This window comes from Protopterus annectens, chromosome 3.part0 (assembly GCF_019279795.1).
Source record: "Protopterus annectens isolate FY-2018-M chromosome 3.part0, PAN1.0, whole genome shotgun sequence".
Taxonomy (NCBI): Eukaryota; Metazoa; Chordata; order Ceratodontiformes; family Protopteridae; genus Protopterus; species Protopterus annectens.
The window spans coordinates 1,887,881,748-1,887,898,958 of NC_056731.1; the positions used below are offsets into that span (position 1 = coordinate 1,887,881,748).

General features: G+C 39.2%; 1 protein-coding gene across 1 annotated transcript in view; it reads left to right on the forward strand.

Moving 5' to 3' along the window:
- Window positions 1-17,211, forward strand: part of CASD1 (CAS1 domain containing 1) — a 1,910,820-nt gene that overhangs the window by 1,688,037 nt on the left and 205,572 nt on the right. The window contains exon 15 of the mRNA XM_044065969.1: window positions 5,534-5,674. Coding sequence (XP_043921904.1) covers window positions 5,534-5,674 — 141 coding nt within the window. The remainder of the gene's footprint in view (window positions 1-5,533; window positions 5,675-17,211) is intronic.

Here is a 17,211-nt window from a genome sequence, read left to right on the forward strand (position 1 = left end):
ACTTCTTGGGTATTCCATTCTTATTGGCTTGCAACTTACCGAAACATGACGCACTGTACCTTTTCATACTTCTTGGGTGTTCCATTCTTATTGCCTTGCAACTTACCGAAACATGACGCACTGTACCTTTTCATACTTCTTGGGTGTTCCATTCTTATTGCCTTGTAACTTACCGAAACATGGCGCACTGTACCTTTTCATACTTCTTGGGTATTCCATTCTTACTGCCTTGCAACTTACCGAAACATGACGCACTGTACCTTTTCATACTTCTTGGGTGTTCCATTCTTATTGCCTTGTAACTTACCGAAACATGACGCGCACTGTACCTTTTCATACTTCTTGTGTATTCCATTCTTATTGCCTTGCAACTTACCAAAACATGACGCACTGTACCTTTTCATACTTCTTGGGTGTTCCATTCTTATTGCCTTGCAACTTACCGAAACATGACGCACTGTACCTTTTCATACTTCTTGGGTGTTCCATTCTTATTGCCTTGTAACTTACCGAAACATGACGCACTGTACCTTTTCATACTTCTTGGGTGTTCCATTCTTATTTCCTTGAAACTTACCGAAACATGACGCACTGTACCTTTTCATACTTCTTGGGTATTCCATTCTTACTGCCTTGCAACTTACCAAAACATGACGCACTGTACCTTTTCATACTTCTTGGGTGTTCCATTCTTATTTCCTTGAAACTTACCGAAACATGACGCACTGTACCTTTTCATACTTCTTGGGTGTTCCATTCTTATTGCCTTGCAACTTACCGAAACATGACGCACTGTACCTTTTCATACTTCTTGGGTGTTCCATTCTTATTGCCTTGCAACTTACCAAAACATGACGCACTGTACCTTTTCGTACTTCTTGGGTATTCCTTTCTTATTGCCTTGCAACTTACCGAAACATGACGCACTGTATCTTTTCAGACTTCTTGGGTGTTCCATTTGCAGTGAGGAACAACTTGAATTTCTGGACCCACAGCTTCAGTTTGCAGCTAAATTGCCTTGTGGGGAGAAAAGTCTATGTGGTTTTAGCTAAACAACCCTTTTCAGAGAGCTTCTCATGAATTATGCAAGTCAAAGATGACAAAATTAATTTCAAATTGTGAACCATATTTCTACATTACAAAATGATAAATGGCTTGAAACAAAAAAAATTGTTCATTTTGATATTAATTACACTGTACTGACTGTAAAATGTGTCATGTTTGTCAACATCCTTGACAAAGACTTGATTTGACTGACGTCTGTGAGGTCTAACACCAGGATGACCATGTGACATGCAGATTCAATAGACCTACTCCCCATGTCGTAAAGCTGCAGGACTTAGTGCTACACTCCTTTCATAAAGTATAAAACTATGGGTCTCACATTGAATGTTCTACAGAAGTACGTAATGGTGAATAAAGGGGACCAGTCCTACTATACCAGTTGAGACCACTCCTATTCCAGATGCTTGATTTAATATTTGTTCACATTCTGTTTATGAAAATCGACTTGCTGTCTCACATTCTCCCTACCAAAACATTACCTTAGCATAAGGTCCCAGAAGAGGAAGCAGTACTGTAAGTGGGTACTTTTCCATCACAGTAACAATAAACACAACCTATTCTGGTGCTTTCCAAACTGAAGAAAAAAATCTCCCATCCTGAACTTCAGTTACAGGGAACCCATTTTATTACCTGTATTTGGACTCGTTCCCACTTCTGCTGCAGTGACTACCTAAATTTATTTCACTGATTTGCTGGATGCTTTGCCAGATGTTGTAGTCTGCATGCTGAGAGACCAGGAATCACTGCGGAAGACAAGACACACATTTCTCTCCTGACCATTTTAACATGAGCTCAGACATCCATCATCCTGCTTTCTCCTGTTGCACAATAGTACTAAAATATTTGCCCCAAAATTACTTAGCCTTGGTTTGTTAATAAAGGCAACTCATGCTTCTGCAACTCTGTCCAAGTCTTCACTCTCTACCATTCCCTGTACCAAAGAAAAGAGAAAAAGGCTTCCTTCTCCTTCCCATCCTAGTTCTGAGAAGGATGAAAAATCCTGGCCTTTTAGAGACTGTAATATTTCTCCAATGGTCTGTGCACTAACTTGGGGTGTGAGGCATCACTTTCATCAAGATTCCGCCAGGCTACTTCATCTGAGCTACCAAAGACCAAGAAGGTTTTTGCACAGTTATTTGAATGCATTCCATCCACCTGCCATACATTCTGTACTTTCTGTTTTGAACATATCCATTGACCTGATTCACAGCCACCTTACTTCATAAAAATCAGCCAGATTCTGTAAGGTCCATGAACATTTGCAGTTTTTATACAGAAACTGCATGTGTTGTCCTGTGGTGGACCTAACTGCTTTTAAGGGGGTCTAAGAAAATAATGGTTATGCATACTGTGCCAAGTGAGGGAGAAAGCAAGAGGCAGAGAATAGATCTTGATCAGATTTGCTAGCTCCGCAGCAGAGTCCCTGGATATTAGTGCATTTTTCACTAGACAGCGTAAATGGAAGTGCTTGTGTGCCTTCAGATGCAGACATCAAGTGGAAGTTACAGTCCATGGCCAGATTGGGAAGTCTAAGCAGAAAATCTCAATTCTGCCATTGTGGACGTCAGCACTACTTCAGGCTTTCAGCTCTTGCCAAAGCGATATGAATAGGTTTGAGGGACTTTTAACCCTAGGTGAGCAAATCAGTCAGTGAATTCACTGGGTTAGATAATTAGAGAGAGGTCTTAAATATGGAGGTGCTCACTTCTCTCCCTTTTTTTTAGACTAGCTGTGGTAAACTTGCCAGTTCAAATGAATTTTCACTAAAAGCTATTTAATTTTAAATCGGGAAAATTCTGTCATGCATACTTTAAGAAAAGTAATCTTAGTCTCCTATGCTTGAAAAGTTGACAAGAGACAGTTCTTTATTAATGGAAAAACAGAGTTGTCCAAAAGTGCATCTCTTAACCTGCTACCTGAATGACAATTTTTTGCTTGTTTTTTCTTCTGTCTTTCCAGCATTAAGTCATGGTTAGCCAATCCCTCTTTCCACTGGCTGGACTCGGGACATGCTGCTCACAGTTCTTTCAAACTTTCTAATACCCCCCCCCTGCCCTCCATAGGAATTTCAGTTATAACCACTTTCGATTTGCAGTACCTATCCTTAGGACTTGCCCTTTTTTCAAGTTACTACTAAATGTAAAAGAAGGCAAATAAGATCTTATTTTAATATCTCCTTGCACAGACCCTGCATATTTACAGCAACTTGTTAATCTGACAGGAAATCAAAGTTCTATATCCAGTCCAAGTTTCTTGGTCTGGGTGATTGACAGATCACAGTTTGATACCAAACAACCTCTTTATGTTGCTTCAAAGCTACTGTCCATTCTGAAAGAAGCAAAAAGGACTATCACTTATAAAATCACACCTCTCTAAATGGATCAGATTGTCTCATTGTTATAAAAATACAAAGGTGGATCCAAACGAGCAGTTCAGTACCTCAGGATCTGCAGTGTCCTCCTACCTTGTATATAGTTATCTTGGTCTACTTGTTAGTTATAGTGCATTTCTACCTTATCTTCCTGTCAATCCACCAATATAGCCGGTCAGACTGCTTTAAAGAAGATCTAAAAGATGCTCCTTCATTTGCGGTCTCAAAGGAATCAACTAGGACACAATGTGAAATTTAAATGGTAAAGTAACTCTTCATAATTTTTGCGTATCTTTTCACTAGACTTTAAACATATTTTCTTGGTAATCACTTTTCCTTACTGTAGCCACCTCAGACAGCATTTATTAACTGCAGACCTTAGTGTGGAAAAAACATGCAGTCTTCCACAGTGACAGGGTGTTGCTTAGAACAGATTGTTCCTTTATACTCTGAAATTCTGTTTTCAGCAATCCACCTGGTACCTGTTTTCTTTCCTTAACAAAAAAGCAATGTTAAAAGTACTTTGTATACTGTGGATATGCAGAAACAGCTAAAGTACTTTACTAAGAGAACTAAAGCACTAAGACCATCTGATGGCCTGCTTTTGTCATTTAAGAAAGGAAAAGAAGGCTGGACACTTACTAAGAAGACCCTTTTTGAATTGGTTGGATTATTGCTTTATCTTTCTTTAGGGTTTACCCCACCAGGTCAGCACTTATCACTGCAGCAATGTTTAAAATTCATCTACTCAAAAAAGTCTGTGTGAGGCTTCTTCCTGGACATCAGTTGATATATGCTCCAAATATTCCAAACGGATTGTTTTGCCTTGCATTTGAGAAGGCTTTTTTCATTTGTCCTGCAGAGCATTCTGTAGACCATTCACCCACTGCTGGGAGCCAAAGGTGTAATGTTTATTGCTCTCTCATTCCTGTAATAAATTCTTGCAGTAGTGATCCTTGTGTGTGTGGTGTAGTTGTGTAAGCACACTTGCCATGAATAGTAAATGACTTGAGTTGTACAGTTCCCTCCCTTCATCCCCTTAGTCCAGCACATTTTTGTGTTAGTATATAATTAGCTGTTTTCCGTGTGTGTTTTTATTTATGTGTTTTATCTGTTTTATTTGTTAACCTCACTGGTGAACTGGTCTATTCATCCTTTTCAGCCAAGACCCCTGCTCAGAGAGCAGAAATATTACAGCATAAATGATACATAGATCAAAGAGTAGGTATATAGAAGCAATAGTACAAAACTAGGTGGAAAATGATAATAGAGTACTTACATTGTTTACATGCTGAAGACGTTCTACACATTTCTATCCAGTGTGTGTTTTGTTTTTATTTTGCAAAATGCTCCTGTAAGTTAGAGGTATAGTATACTGACTGGTAAATATATACCTTATATTTACCTGTAAAACGTATAATTCTGTGCGTTTTTACTTTGGCTGTTTTAGACTTGAAGGGCCCAAGAGTTGGTATGCTAGCTTTTTTACTTCTTTGCATTACAAAAAGAAGAGCAGAGTAAGGCATGTAGTGACCTCTGTTTCATAGTTTGGTTCTATTTAATGGTATTGCATCCTGAAAACATCTCTGCACATCCCCACAGGAAGTCAAGCTGGTGGTCTGAAGACTGCTATCAGCTGTTTCCTATTTGTTCATTTATGCAGCAGCAATGTTAGTAACCTACCATACCTCTCAAATGCTATGATTTAGGCATAGCGCTATGATTTTAATCCAGAACGTCTCTTAGATGTACTGATGTTCCTCATGTTGCCGGACTTTTTTACAGATACATACCTTATTAAATAAACAAGATTTATGCAAATTCTTCTACCACAAACTATATAATCGAGTGTAGTATGTGGAGACTTTCTGTTATGAAAAGTCAAAAGTCCTCCTTCTCTTTCTGACCCCCTGCTGTGTTATTTAATGCTCAGAGGTTGAGCAGTACAGACCTAACGTGTACTCTTATGGTGAGTATACTGGCTAACTGTACTGGATGCAGGCTGTGTTTGTTATATACTATGGTCTGTGGTTCATTAAACATATCTTTTGATTTTGAAATCAGTGTGCCCATGACTGTTATAATTTTGTCTTGCAGGCTGTCCTTCATGGAATGTTGTTTGCGTTCCTCTACTTGGCTTTACAGAAGTGTCACGTACTTTCTGAAGGAAGGGAAGAGCCACTTTTCCCTTATAAAGTCTCCAACTGCTTATTATTTATCTCGGTAGTTTCATTTCTGGTGAGTGTGATCAGCAGTTTTTCAAATACATGCTTATTACTAATTAATAAAGTTATTTCATGGTTTCTATGCAGTCGTTTTTTTCACAGGTTTTCTTTTACCCGATTGCTGCACATATTTGAAGTTAATTTATTTAGGTATAAATGTGTGCACACACACATATATGTATGCACAACAACTGGAGTGATAAAATAGTGTTTCACTACCAAAAAGCAAATAAAAACTAAGAAACGCAGCAAAAAAAAAGACTGCAATAGCAGCATATTGTTAAGGGCTTTCATTCTATTTAATAACAAAAACTTTATCAGAAAAAAAAAATATATATATACATATATATATAGATATATATATCCATATATATATATATGTGTGTGTGTGTGTGTGTGTATGTATACATATATATATATATATATATATATATATATATATATATATATATATATATATATACATGTACAGCTCCAGAGTGGGCGTTTTTCGTACAAAATTGCAGGTCCAGTGAATACAGAAGTAAATATGAGGATAACGTTTAATGTAATACATATTGTAGGTTGTACAGCATGCTCCTAAGTTAATATGAGGATAACGTTTAATGTAGTACATAGTGCAGGTTGTACAGCATGCTCCTAAGTTAATATGAGGATAACGTTTAATGTAGTACATATTGCAGGTTGTACGGTGTACTCCTAAGTTAATATGAGGATAATGTTTAATGTAATACATATTGCAGGTTGTACGGTGTACTCCTAAGTTAATATGAGGATAACGTTTAATGTAGTACATATTGCAGGTTGTACGGTGTACTCCTAAGTTAATATGAGGATAATGTTTAATGTAATACATATTGCAGGTTGTACGGTGTACTCCTAAGTTAATATGAGGATAACGTTTAATGTAGTACATATTGCAGGTTGTACAGCATGCTCCTAAGTTAATATGAGGATAATGTTTAATGTAATACATATTGCAGGTTGTACGGTGTACTCCTAAGTTAATATGAGGATAATGTTTAATGTAGTACATATTGCAGGTTGTACAGCATGCTCCTAAGTTAATATGAGGATAACATTTAATGCAATACATATTGCAGGTTGTACAGTTTACTCCTAAGTTAATATGAGGATAACATTTAATGTAATACATATTGCAGGTTGTACAGTGTACCCTAAGTTAATATGAGGATAATGTTTAATGTAGTACATAGTGCAGGTTGTACAGTGTACTCCTAAGTTAATATGAGGATAACGTTTAATGTAGTACATATTGCAGGTTGTACAGTGTACTCCTAAGTTAATATGACGATAACATTTAATGTAGTACATATTGCAGGTTGTACAGTGTACCCTAAGTTAATATGATGATAACATTTAATGTAATACATATTGCAGGTTGTACGGTGTATTCCTAAGTTAATATGAGGATAATGTTTAATGTAGTACATATTGCAGGTTGTACAGCATGCTTCTAAGTTAATATGAGGATAATGTTTAATGTAATACATATTGCAGGTTGTACAGTGTAGTCTTCTGCCAGAAGAATTTCTGAGCCACATGCCCTATCCTCAAAACCTCCATTCCTGTTTTCTCATAGAGAGAGTGTATCTTAAAACTAACCCATCCTTCCTTCCGAAATTGGCTTCTTAATCTTCAGTTATTCAGTCTGTAAATCTTTCAGTCTTCTTTACAAATTTTTTGAACAAGGGTGCATTTACAGGGTACACTTTGCATTTACAAAATCTTCATCTACAGTTACATTTTATGCACACAGGGCAAAGGCTGTCAGAAACTTTGATCAGTTTATTTCATTCTCTACAGCAAAATATCTAGGGTTACACTATCATGCTGGCTGTCACAGTGCATTTCCTTTGCTTAACAACAAAGGGGATTATCACTGTCTTCATCCAAAACAGCTCATTCCACCAGATCTGTGGCCTCATCCACAGCATTTCTCTCCAATGTCCCAGTTGATTTCTGTGCAGCAGGTACCTGGTCTATAAAGTGCATACCTTTATCTCACGTTGTATGTTGGTTATTCACTCTAGATTTAGGGTCTCTGCTCAAGAATATCCTTCCATAAAGGACTTCCAGTTAGACAACATCCGATACAAAAATGATGTACTCATCTTAACAGTAGATCTGTGTTGTCTGTTTCTGTCCTTTCCTCACCCACCCTCCCACTGTCCCCCTCCTATCTTTTGCCCTCATTCTGTTTCCTACTCTATTGTTATTATGAGAAGAATCGGACTGACCTGGTCTTGGCTTCTGAACATTTCTTTGGCCTCTCCACTGCCCTGTTTTTGTCAGGTGCGCGACTTCCTTTCTTATTCTCTCTGTTTGGATGTCATATTAGGTATGTTTTTATTATGTGGGCACACTCGATCTGAGGTGGCGCGCTCTACTTGCAGGAGTTATTTGTAATAGGGAGGAGCCTGACCACCAGATCCAAAGCTTGGAAGTGGCTGATATTGGATCTGAGATTGGATCTGAGGCCAGTATGTGAGGAAATGATGGAAACTGATAACACGGATCTGTCGTTATAGAGAGTACATCATTTTCATTTAACTGGCTTACTAGAAGCCAGCATGCTCTGGATGTGGTCCTCATTAACATTGCCCCCAAATGTACCAAGCCTTTAGCATCTCCATCTCTGGCATAGTCAGACCACAGATTAGTAGCCTTCTCCCTTAAAGCCATTTACCCCACAGCAATAAACAATTCTGAATTCTAGGACTTTAAGCATACAAACTTGCGTAAATTTGATGATGAGCTAAGTTTACTTCCACTGATACCACTTTCCATAAAGTTTATTCTGAGCTTTGCTGCCACATAAAAAAAGTGTATCGATATAGCATTTCCCACTAGAGCTAAATGTAATGGGAAATTTAAAAATAAACCACGTTGGTGTTTCATTGCTATAAATAAGCTCTTTAACAAAAGAAAAAAAAGCTTTTAAAGTCCCTTAGCGAATATCTAGCAAATATCCAATTAATAAGATTAAGGAACTCAAAGCTACAGTTAGAAAGAGCAAAACTTAAGAACTGAAAATGGCATCTGAAGTCCAAGATTACTATAAATTTGTCTTTGGTTACATTAGAAAACTGAGAAATATCTTGCAATATGCAGAGGTAATCCAAAACGGTATTACCCACTCTGACCATTAAAATATATCTACTGTACTTGCAGACAGATTTAATGGTAATCTTACTCCAAAAAGACTTATTGAAATTTCACAAAACCCACATTCCCATTCACCCTTCCTAAAGGTCAGCATGGAACATATACGAAAAAAAAAATATTGGCCGCTTAGTAAAACGCTCTCCCCTTGATATAATACAGTTAATAGTTGAAAAAATTAATACAGGGAGAGTGGCATAACGAACAGTTAATGACACACACTATCAAACCTTGAAAATGGCGCCAAATGTATAAATTCAAGATCTCAGCAGTATCGGCAGTTTTTCACTTCACCGCAAATGTATTCAAATTAATTCCTGTCATTCAAGGTTCGTATGTATCTTCTTACATATCCAAGTAAGTCGCAATGTAGAAAACGACATAAACTCACAAGTGCGTTAGATAAAATAAAGATGTAGTTTATTGAAATATGCAATCTGGCAAGCGCTTTCACCCGTAGGCTTCATCAGGCCAATAAAATAACAAATTCTAAGTGCTGCCTTTATAGTACTAAAACATGACATCACTTCCTTAGAATCAATTAATATAATATATTTATATTTAAAGATATAAACATCAAAATAATTATTAAAATAATTAAAATGCTCAATGAGTAATCATGCAAGAAAATCATATTTACATAAAACAAAATATAGCGTAAACTCCGCTATCTTTTAAAAACATAAGTGAACTGAATAGCTTTCCTTTATAATAGTTCAAATATGTTGCGCTAAGTTCTTCATCTAGCACTTGCACCACTTAGAATATTCTTGCATAATTGTTATTTAATATGTCACTTTGTTCAAATAAGAATAGACTACTATAGCAAATGACTAATAACAAAAAATTTTTTCACTATAGACTTCAAGTTCCATAGCTAATAAGGAGCTAAATATACATAACAACCACAGAACTGAGCTATTATAAATTAGTACAAAACAGCCCTTTGCAGCTTTCGTTGCATGTATAGATCATTACAATCTTCTCTCTAATAACATACATAGCATACGAAGCAGTATTAAAACAAAACAGTTGTAAGGGTTGATAATGTGAGACATCCCCTTGCAACGTTCGTTACATTTATAAATATGTGACCGTCATCTTTATACTTAGGTACAATTGCTAGAGCTAAAAAATTCACAATATCCAATGTAAAACAATTTGGCATTTCACTATAAATTTCAAGTTCCATAGCTAATAGAAAGCTAAATATACATAACAGACACAGAACTGAGCTACATATATATTTATTTTATCTAACGCACTTGTGAGTTTATGTCGTTTTCTACATTGCGACTTACTTGGATATGTAAGAAGATACATACAAACCTTGAATCAGAGGAATTAATTTGAATATATTTGCGGTGAAGTGAAAAACTGCCGATACTGCTGAGATCTTGAATTTATACATTTGGCGCCATTTTCAAGGTTTATAGTGTGTGTCATTAACTGTTCGTTATGCCACTCTCCCTGTATTAACTTTTTCAACTATGGAACATATGCGGACTGCGCTCTCTAAAACTCAAAGCACCTCTTCCATGGGCTCAGACAGCTTACTCAGATGCCTACTTTAAATCAACAGAAATGCCCCTGCTGATCCCCTCCTGCATTTGTTTAACATTAGCCTAGACACGGAGTATGTTCCTGAGGTTCAAAAAGCAGCAGTAAATGATGCCCATGCACAAAGGTGGCCTTTCTGCAAACCCCATGACTTACAGGTCCATCAGCCAAACTAGCCTAATTTGCAAGGCCATGGAATGTATTCCATCTGACCTGTTTATGTTACAGTACCTTACAGCTGGGACTACAGCAGTTTTATTTTGTCAAGAGTAGATTGTCTGTTCAGCTTGGTAAGCATTTTTGAGAAGAGCACAGTTCACAGAACATAAGTGGATCTGACTAATACCTGCACCCCATATTGACATTGTAAATAAGCTAAAAGAAATAAAGGTAGGTCCTTACATGATAAAATGGATTGCAAACAGGTGAAGAACAGAACTCACACAGTTAAGGTGGCAGATGACAGATGTTCGTCGTGTTTCACTGTTGCAGTCCTAACCAATGGGTTATCCGGCTCCCGGTAGCCCTCGATCTGCCAGAATACCAAAGGTAAGTAAAAATGACATCGGCTGCAGTTGGTTGTAAAGGACGTCAGGGCATCTGATACAAAAGTAGGCAGCCAACATCACTTCCTCAGTCTTCCTTGCTGCGGAGCCAGAAGCAGAAGCATTTCTTGCACGAGTGCCGGTTGGCAGTTTACCTTTTCTGTTTCCGAATACAAAGTTGAAGCCAACTACAGCTAAGTACCCCATTGGGGATCCTCTTTTCTTGCCATAACAAATGTCAGAAAAGGTTAATAATTGTCTTACCTGTGGAAAGCAGATTCCCCATAGATTTTCATTCCTATTGTATTATTTGTTTAGGCCTTGACCACGACGTTCCTAATTGTGATCTCTGCTTCCTTTAATCCGCGTACTATTCGTCGTCGGGCTAAGCTTTTAACTAAACATTTTGGAGTTTGGCCTAAGTTGTCGATATGGCATCCGCTGGTCTTCAGGTGTCGGATATCCCCAAGAAACGTAAGGATAAGGGACATGACAGGCTTCCGAAGGTCAAGTCCTCGAATGATGTTAAGTTGGTCATCAGTCATACGGTAGCCAGTGAGGCGCATTTACGGCCCCTGCAGCCCACATATTTTCAACCGCAGGCCTCGGTTGAGACCATTTTAGAGGCCTCCCAGGCCTCCGGCTTCCATTTTGCCTTCTGACCTTCTGCCTGTTGCCTCTTCAGCTGGATCCGGAGCCACTAAGCTGACTCCGGTGTCCGAGACCTCCGTTCTTTGTTCAGATAGCAAGCTCATACTTTCGACTTCGGCTGCAACTTCGGCGATGCCAGGCCTCCCGAGTCCTTCAAACTTGCAGGTAAATCTTCCATTCGTAAGCCTGTGAAGAAACAGGCTCCAGTTTCCTCTTGTTCCCCTCATTTTCAAATTATTAAAATGGCTGACGACCTTTTGACTCTTATTAGGGGTTCACAGCCTCCTCCTTCAAAAAGAGGTAGGGATGTCTCTCCTGACGCTTTGTCTTATTCAGGTTCTAATACTTCTAGCATTTCTGTTGATGAAGAGGAAGTTTCTCAGGCTTTTTCTCCTTTTGAGGATTCAGACACAGAGGAGTCCATCCCTTCTCCTCCAGAGGATTTCTCTTTTGGTGATACTTTAAATACTCTCAGGGAGCATTTTAAATGGGAAAATCAGGATTATCCCCTTTCTAAGAAAAGGATTAGGGAGTTTTTGGATTTGCCTCAGCATAAGCCTTTGGCTATTCCAACTTTGTTGGAGGTGGTTGATGATGTTTTTCTGGAAAATTTCTTGACTCCAAATTCGGTTCCTCCTGCTCCCAGGAAACCTGACAGGTACTATAGAGTCCCTGATTCTCATTTGTTTCTTTTCAGGAATCCGTTGGCTGATCCAGAGGTTATTTCTCAAGGCCCTAAAGGAGTTAAGGCCACTGTTACTAAAAATCCAGTTCCTTCTGACAGGGAATCTAGGAACCTAGATAGGTGGGGTAAAAAGGTTTATACCTCTGCCACTCTTGCTATTAGGTCTAATAATCTAACTAATGGTCTTTTTCATATGCTGAAGTACCAGCAGCACACCTTGGAAGCTATTAAGTCTAGGATAGCAAGTATGTCTCTGTTGGCGAAGAGTAAGGATATGCAGGATTTGCTGAATTCTGCCAGTCTTGTCAATAAACATTTATTACATTGTGGTTTTGACATTCTAGAAGCCTCCTGTAGGGCTACAGCTACTGGCTCTGTTATTAGAAGGCACACTTGGCTCAGGGAGCAGCCCCTTCCAGAGCCTGTCAAGGCTAACCTTTTGGATGTACCTTTGCATAAGGACAGTCTTTTTGGCAGCAAAGCAGAGGAAGAACTCAAGAAGATGGAAGACAAGGCCAAGCCAATGCAGACAGTTAAAGACTTTCTGCAATTTCAGCCTCCTTGCTTTAGCAGGAATTACCCTTTTAAGAGTTGGACATTCCCTGATAGCAGCAGACAGAACCATTCTAGGACTAGAGGTTACAAATCTTCTAGGGGACAGGTGGCTACCCCTCAAAGGTCTAAATGTTGGCAGGCTTCCTCTTCCAAGGCGGGAAGTTCTAAGCCTACATCTCAATCTAAACATTCTCATTGACTCTGTCCAACTTCTGCCTGTTCTTGCCTGCTCGGAGAGTCCTTTAGGGGGAAGGTTGGCCCTTTTTGCAAATGTCTGGGCCACCATCACGGACGACAAATGGGTACTCAGAACTGTATCCCTAGGACACAAGTTTTCTTTCCACACCTTTCCAGTACCCAAAGGATTCCTGGACGCTCCTCCAAACCAAAGGGCAGAAGTAGAAAAGCAAATTTTGTCTCTGTTACATCTGGGAGCAATAGAATCAGTACCTGCTCAGCAGGTAGACCAGGGTTTGTATTCCAGACTTTTCCTAGTTCCAAAAAAAGAAGACTCCTGGCGTCCTATCCTAGATCTATCCATCCTGAACTCTTTCTTGATAATTCCAAAGTTCAAAATGCTCACTCTGCATCACTTGCTGCCATTGTTAGAAAAGGATTCCTGGCTGGTAACGTATCTCAAAGAAGCTTATCTGCACATCCCTGTCAGAGAAAGTTGCAGGCAATACCTTCGTTTCAGGGTGGGCAAGCAACATTATCAATTCTCTGCGCTGCCCTTTGGCTTATCTACTGCTCCCAGAGTTTTCACAAAGTGCCTGGCTCCAGTCATTGCTTTTTGCAGGCAGAAGAAAATTCAGATTTATCCATACTTATACGACTGTCTAATTCAAGCAAATTCTCAGGAACAGCTGTTAAAGGATCTAGAATTTGTAAAGACTCTTCTTTCTTTCCTGGGTTACACTCTCAATGAGGAAAAATCAAAAATGGTGCTATCCAAAGAGATAACATTCCTGGGAGCGAGTCTGAACACAGCCGCCCAGATGATATATCTCACCCATGAGAAGCAGACAACTCTATCAGATTACTTCAAGGACTTGGCAAGCCTGTCCCAGCTCCCTGCAAGGAAATACCTGCAAGCTCTGGGATTCATGGCCTTTTGCATTCTCATGATTCCATATGCAAGACTGCATATGAGGAAATTGCAATGGTACCTCAAGAACATTTGGTGTCAACACAGACAGCCAATTGGAATCTGATTGGTTGATGTGCACACTTGATGTGTGCGCTTTATACACAAATATTCCACATGAATCTGGTCTGGAGGCTTTAACATACTGGCTTGAAGCAGCCAATCTATATCATTCTGACTTTAATTCTTTTTTGGTACAGTTAGCTAGGCACGTTCTCAATAGTAATGCATTTTTCTATCAGGATACTTGTTATTTACAAACAAAGGGCACAGCGATGGGTGCTTCTTTTGCTCCGATTTATGCTGATTTGTTTATGGGCTTTGTTGAGAAACATCTCATTTATGATCATAGGAATAACACCTATTTAGAACATATTGATATCTGGAGACGTTTTCTAGACGATTGTTGGATGGTATGGAGGGGAGGGATAGATATGTTACATGAATTTATATCTTATTTGAATAACAATCCCTGGGGATTACAATTTACTGTCCAATATAATCTGAATAGTATCACGTTTTTGGATGTGATCATTAATAGATTACCAGATCATACGCTTAGTACTGAAGTATTCAGGAAGTACCCCCAATACAATACTATCCTTCATGCGTCTAGTTTCCATCCACCACACATAGCCCGAAATATTCCCAAATCACAATTTATTAGATTGAAGCGCATTTGTTCTGATGATTCTTCTTTTCAAAATCAAAGGAAGGATCTCACAAATAGGTTTAAATCTAGGGGTTATGGTGTGGGTTGTGTGTTACAAGCAAGTAACCTGGTTAATTCAACTAATAGAGAAGAATTTTTAAGGTACAAAGACCATAATATTTCAATAGCCCAACCCATCAGGTTTGTTACAACATACGCTAGGAACACTGGGAACTTAATTCAAAGTATAAATAAGCATTGGAATATTCTACAATGTGATGATGAACTAGCTTACATTGTACCAGAAAGATGTCAGTTTTCATATCAGAAAGGCAAAAATCTTAGTTCCTGTTTTAACCATTACAAACATGGGTCTATGTATCAACCATCCCAATATATACAAACTACTTTATCAGGTGATCCTCTAGTTGGCTGTTATCCATGTGGACATTGTACCCACTGTGACAAGGTTATGAAATCCAAACAGTTTTCTAGTCGCAATAGCTCTGTAGTTTATTATATAAACGTTTTTGCCAATTGCAGTACCGATTGGTTAATATATCAAGCTTACATGTATTTGTGGTTCCTTCTACATTGGTCAGACTTCTTGTCCATTGAGAATCAGAATTTCGGAACATATTAGTAATATCAAAAACAAAAAGGCAACCAATGCATTATATAAACATCATTTGATACATCCTACTGCCAGATTTTCTTTCATGGTCATTGATATTATTAAGGGCAAAACATCCATTAAAACAGGGTGGCACTCAATTTTAAATAACAAAGAAAAAAAGTGGATTGTAAAACTGGGTGGACTATTTCCACCTGGTTTAAATGAACAATTCTAGGATGAACCAATAAGCCTCTAGATAGGTGTATTTAAAGATTAAACAGTTGTATTTTGTTTGCACTGAAGAAGGCTGTGATATTTTCCGTTTTATCTACAATAAAGTGATTCCTTGAACACAGTGTGCTGGCTCATTTTCTTTTGGTGCTTTAATTTGGTCTTTGAGCCGTGCATTTGCCTTTCGCACAGGAAGGCTTTTTTGACTGTCAACACACACATGACCTGGATGTGATAATTCCTCTGCTTCCATGTCTGCAGACAGAGTTTCTATGGTGGGCAACAGCCTGTCTACAGAACAAAGGAATGCCTTATCGCCCACCCCTTGCTACTCATGTTCTTACCACGGACGCATCAGACTACGCTTGGGGAGCTCACCTGGATGGCAGATGCATACAGGGAAGTTGGAATTCCCAGCAGATGCACCTGCACATAAATTTAAAGGAGTTGATGGCAGTCCAGCAGGTCTTATTAGCTTTCAAGCATCTTCTCTCTCCAGGGACCCTGCTTGTCAGGACGGACAACATCACAGTCATGTGGTACATCAACAAGCAGGGAGGGACTCATTCTTACCTTCTGTACAGACAGAGCATGAGTCTTTGGTCCATAGCAGCATCCCTGGGCCTCATCTCTTAGCTCATTTTTTTCCAGGAAGGCTCAGTGTTTTGGCAGACCAGATGAGCTGACAGACCCTGAATCCTCATGAGTGGCAGCTGATCAGAGCAGTTTTTTACAGCATCATTCAACGTTGGGGCACCCCTCAAATGGATCTTTTCTCCTCTCCAGACAACCATCTTCTACCTCTTTTTTGCACCAGACAGCATCACAGCAGAGCCTGGAAAATGGATGCTCTGTCCTTCCCTTGTACGCTGCTGTCAGTTTATGCCTTCCCTCCTCTTCCTCTTCTTCCCAGAGTATTAATGAAAATCAGGGGCAAACGACCAAGGACTATTCTCATAGCTCCAGACTGGCCCAGACAGCATTGGTATCCACAGTTTCACAGTCTCTCCCAATTTCCTCCTTGGCATCTTCCTATGAAGCCAGATCTTTTGGTTCAGGAAGGGGGAAACATTCTACATCCTCATCTTCAGTCTCTCCATTTGGCAGTGCATGGCTCATTGTATGACTCCATCCTTTTATTCTTCCTTCAGTCTCTCCATTTGGCAGTGTGGCTCATTGTATGACGCCTTCCTTTTCTTCTTCCTTCAGTCTCTCCATTTGGCAGCTTGGCTCATTGTATGACTCCATCCTTTTCTTCTTCCTTCAGTCTCTCTATTTGGCAGCATGGCTCATTGTATGACTCCATCCTTTTCTTCTTCTTTCAGTCTCTCCATTTGACAGCTTGGCTCATTGTATGACTCCTTCCTTTTCTTCTTCCTTCAGTCTCTCCATTTGACAGCTTGGCTCATTGTATGACTCCTTCCTTTTCTTCTTCCTTCAGTCTCTCCATTTGGCAGCATGGCTCATTGGATGACTCCATCCTTTTCTTCTTCTCTTTCCCAGCAGGTGGTTGACGTGCTGAGGGAGGCCAGGAGGCCTAGCACTAGGACGTCTTATGTTGGCAAATGGGAAAGATTCTCTCATTGGACGCAGGCTAGAGGGGAATCTTCTTCTCAGCCTACCCTTCCTCTGATCCTGGACTACCTGGCTGATTTGCTTCAGGGTGGTCTTTCTTTTTCCTCTATTAAGATCCATGCTTCAGCCATTTCTGCTCATTGTTCT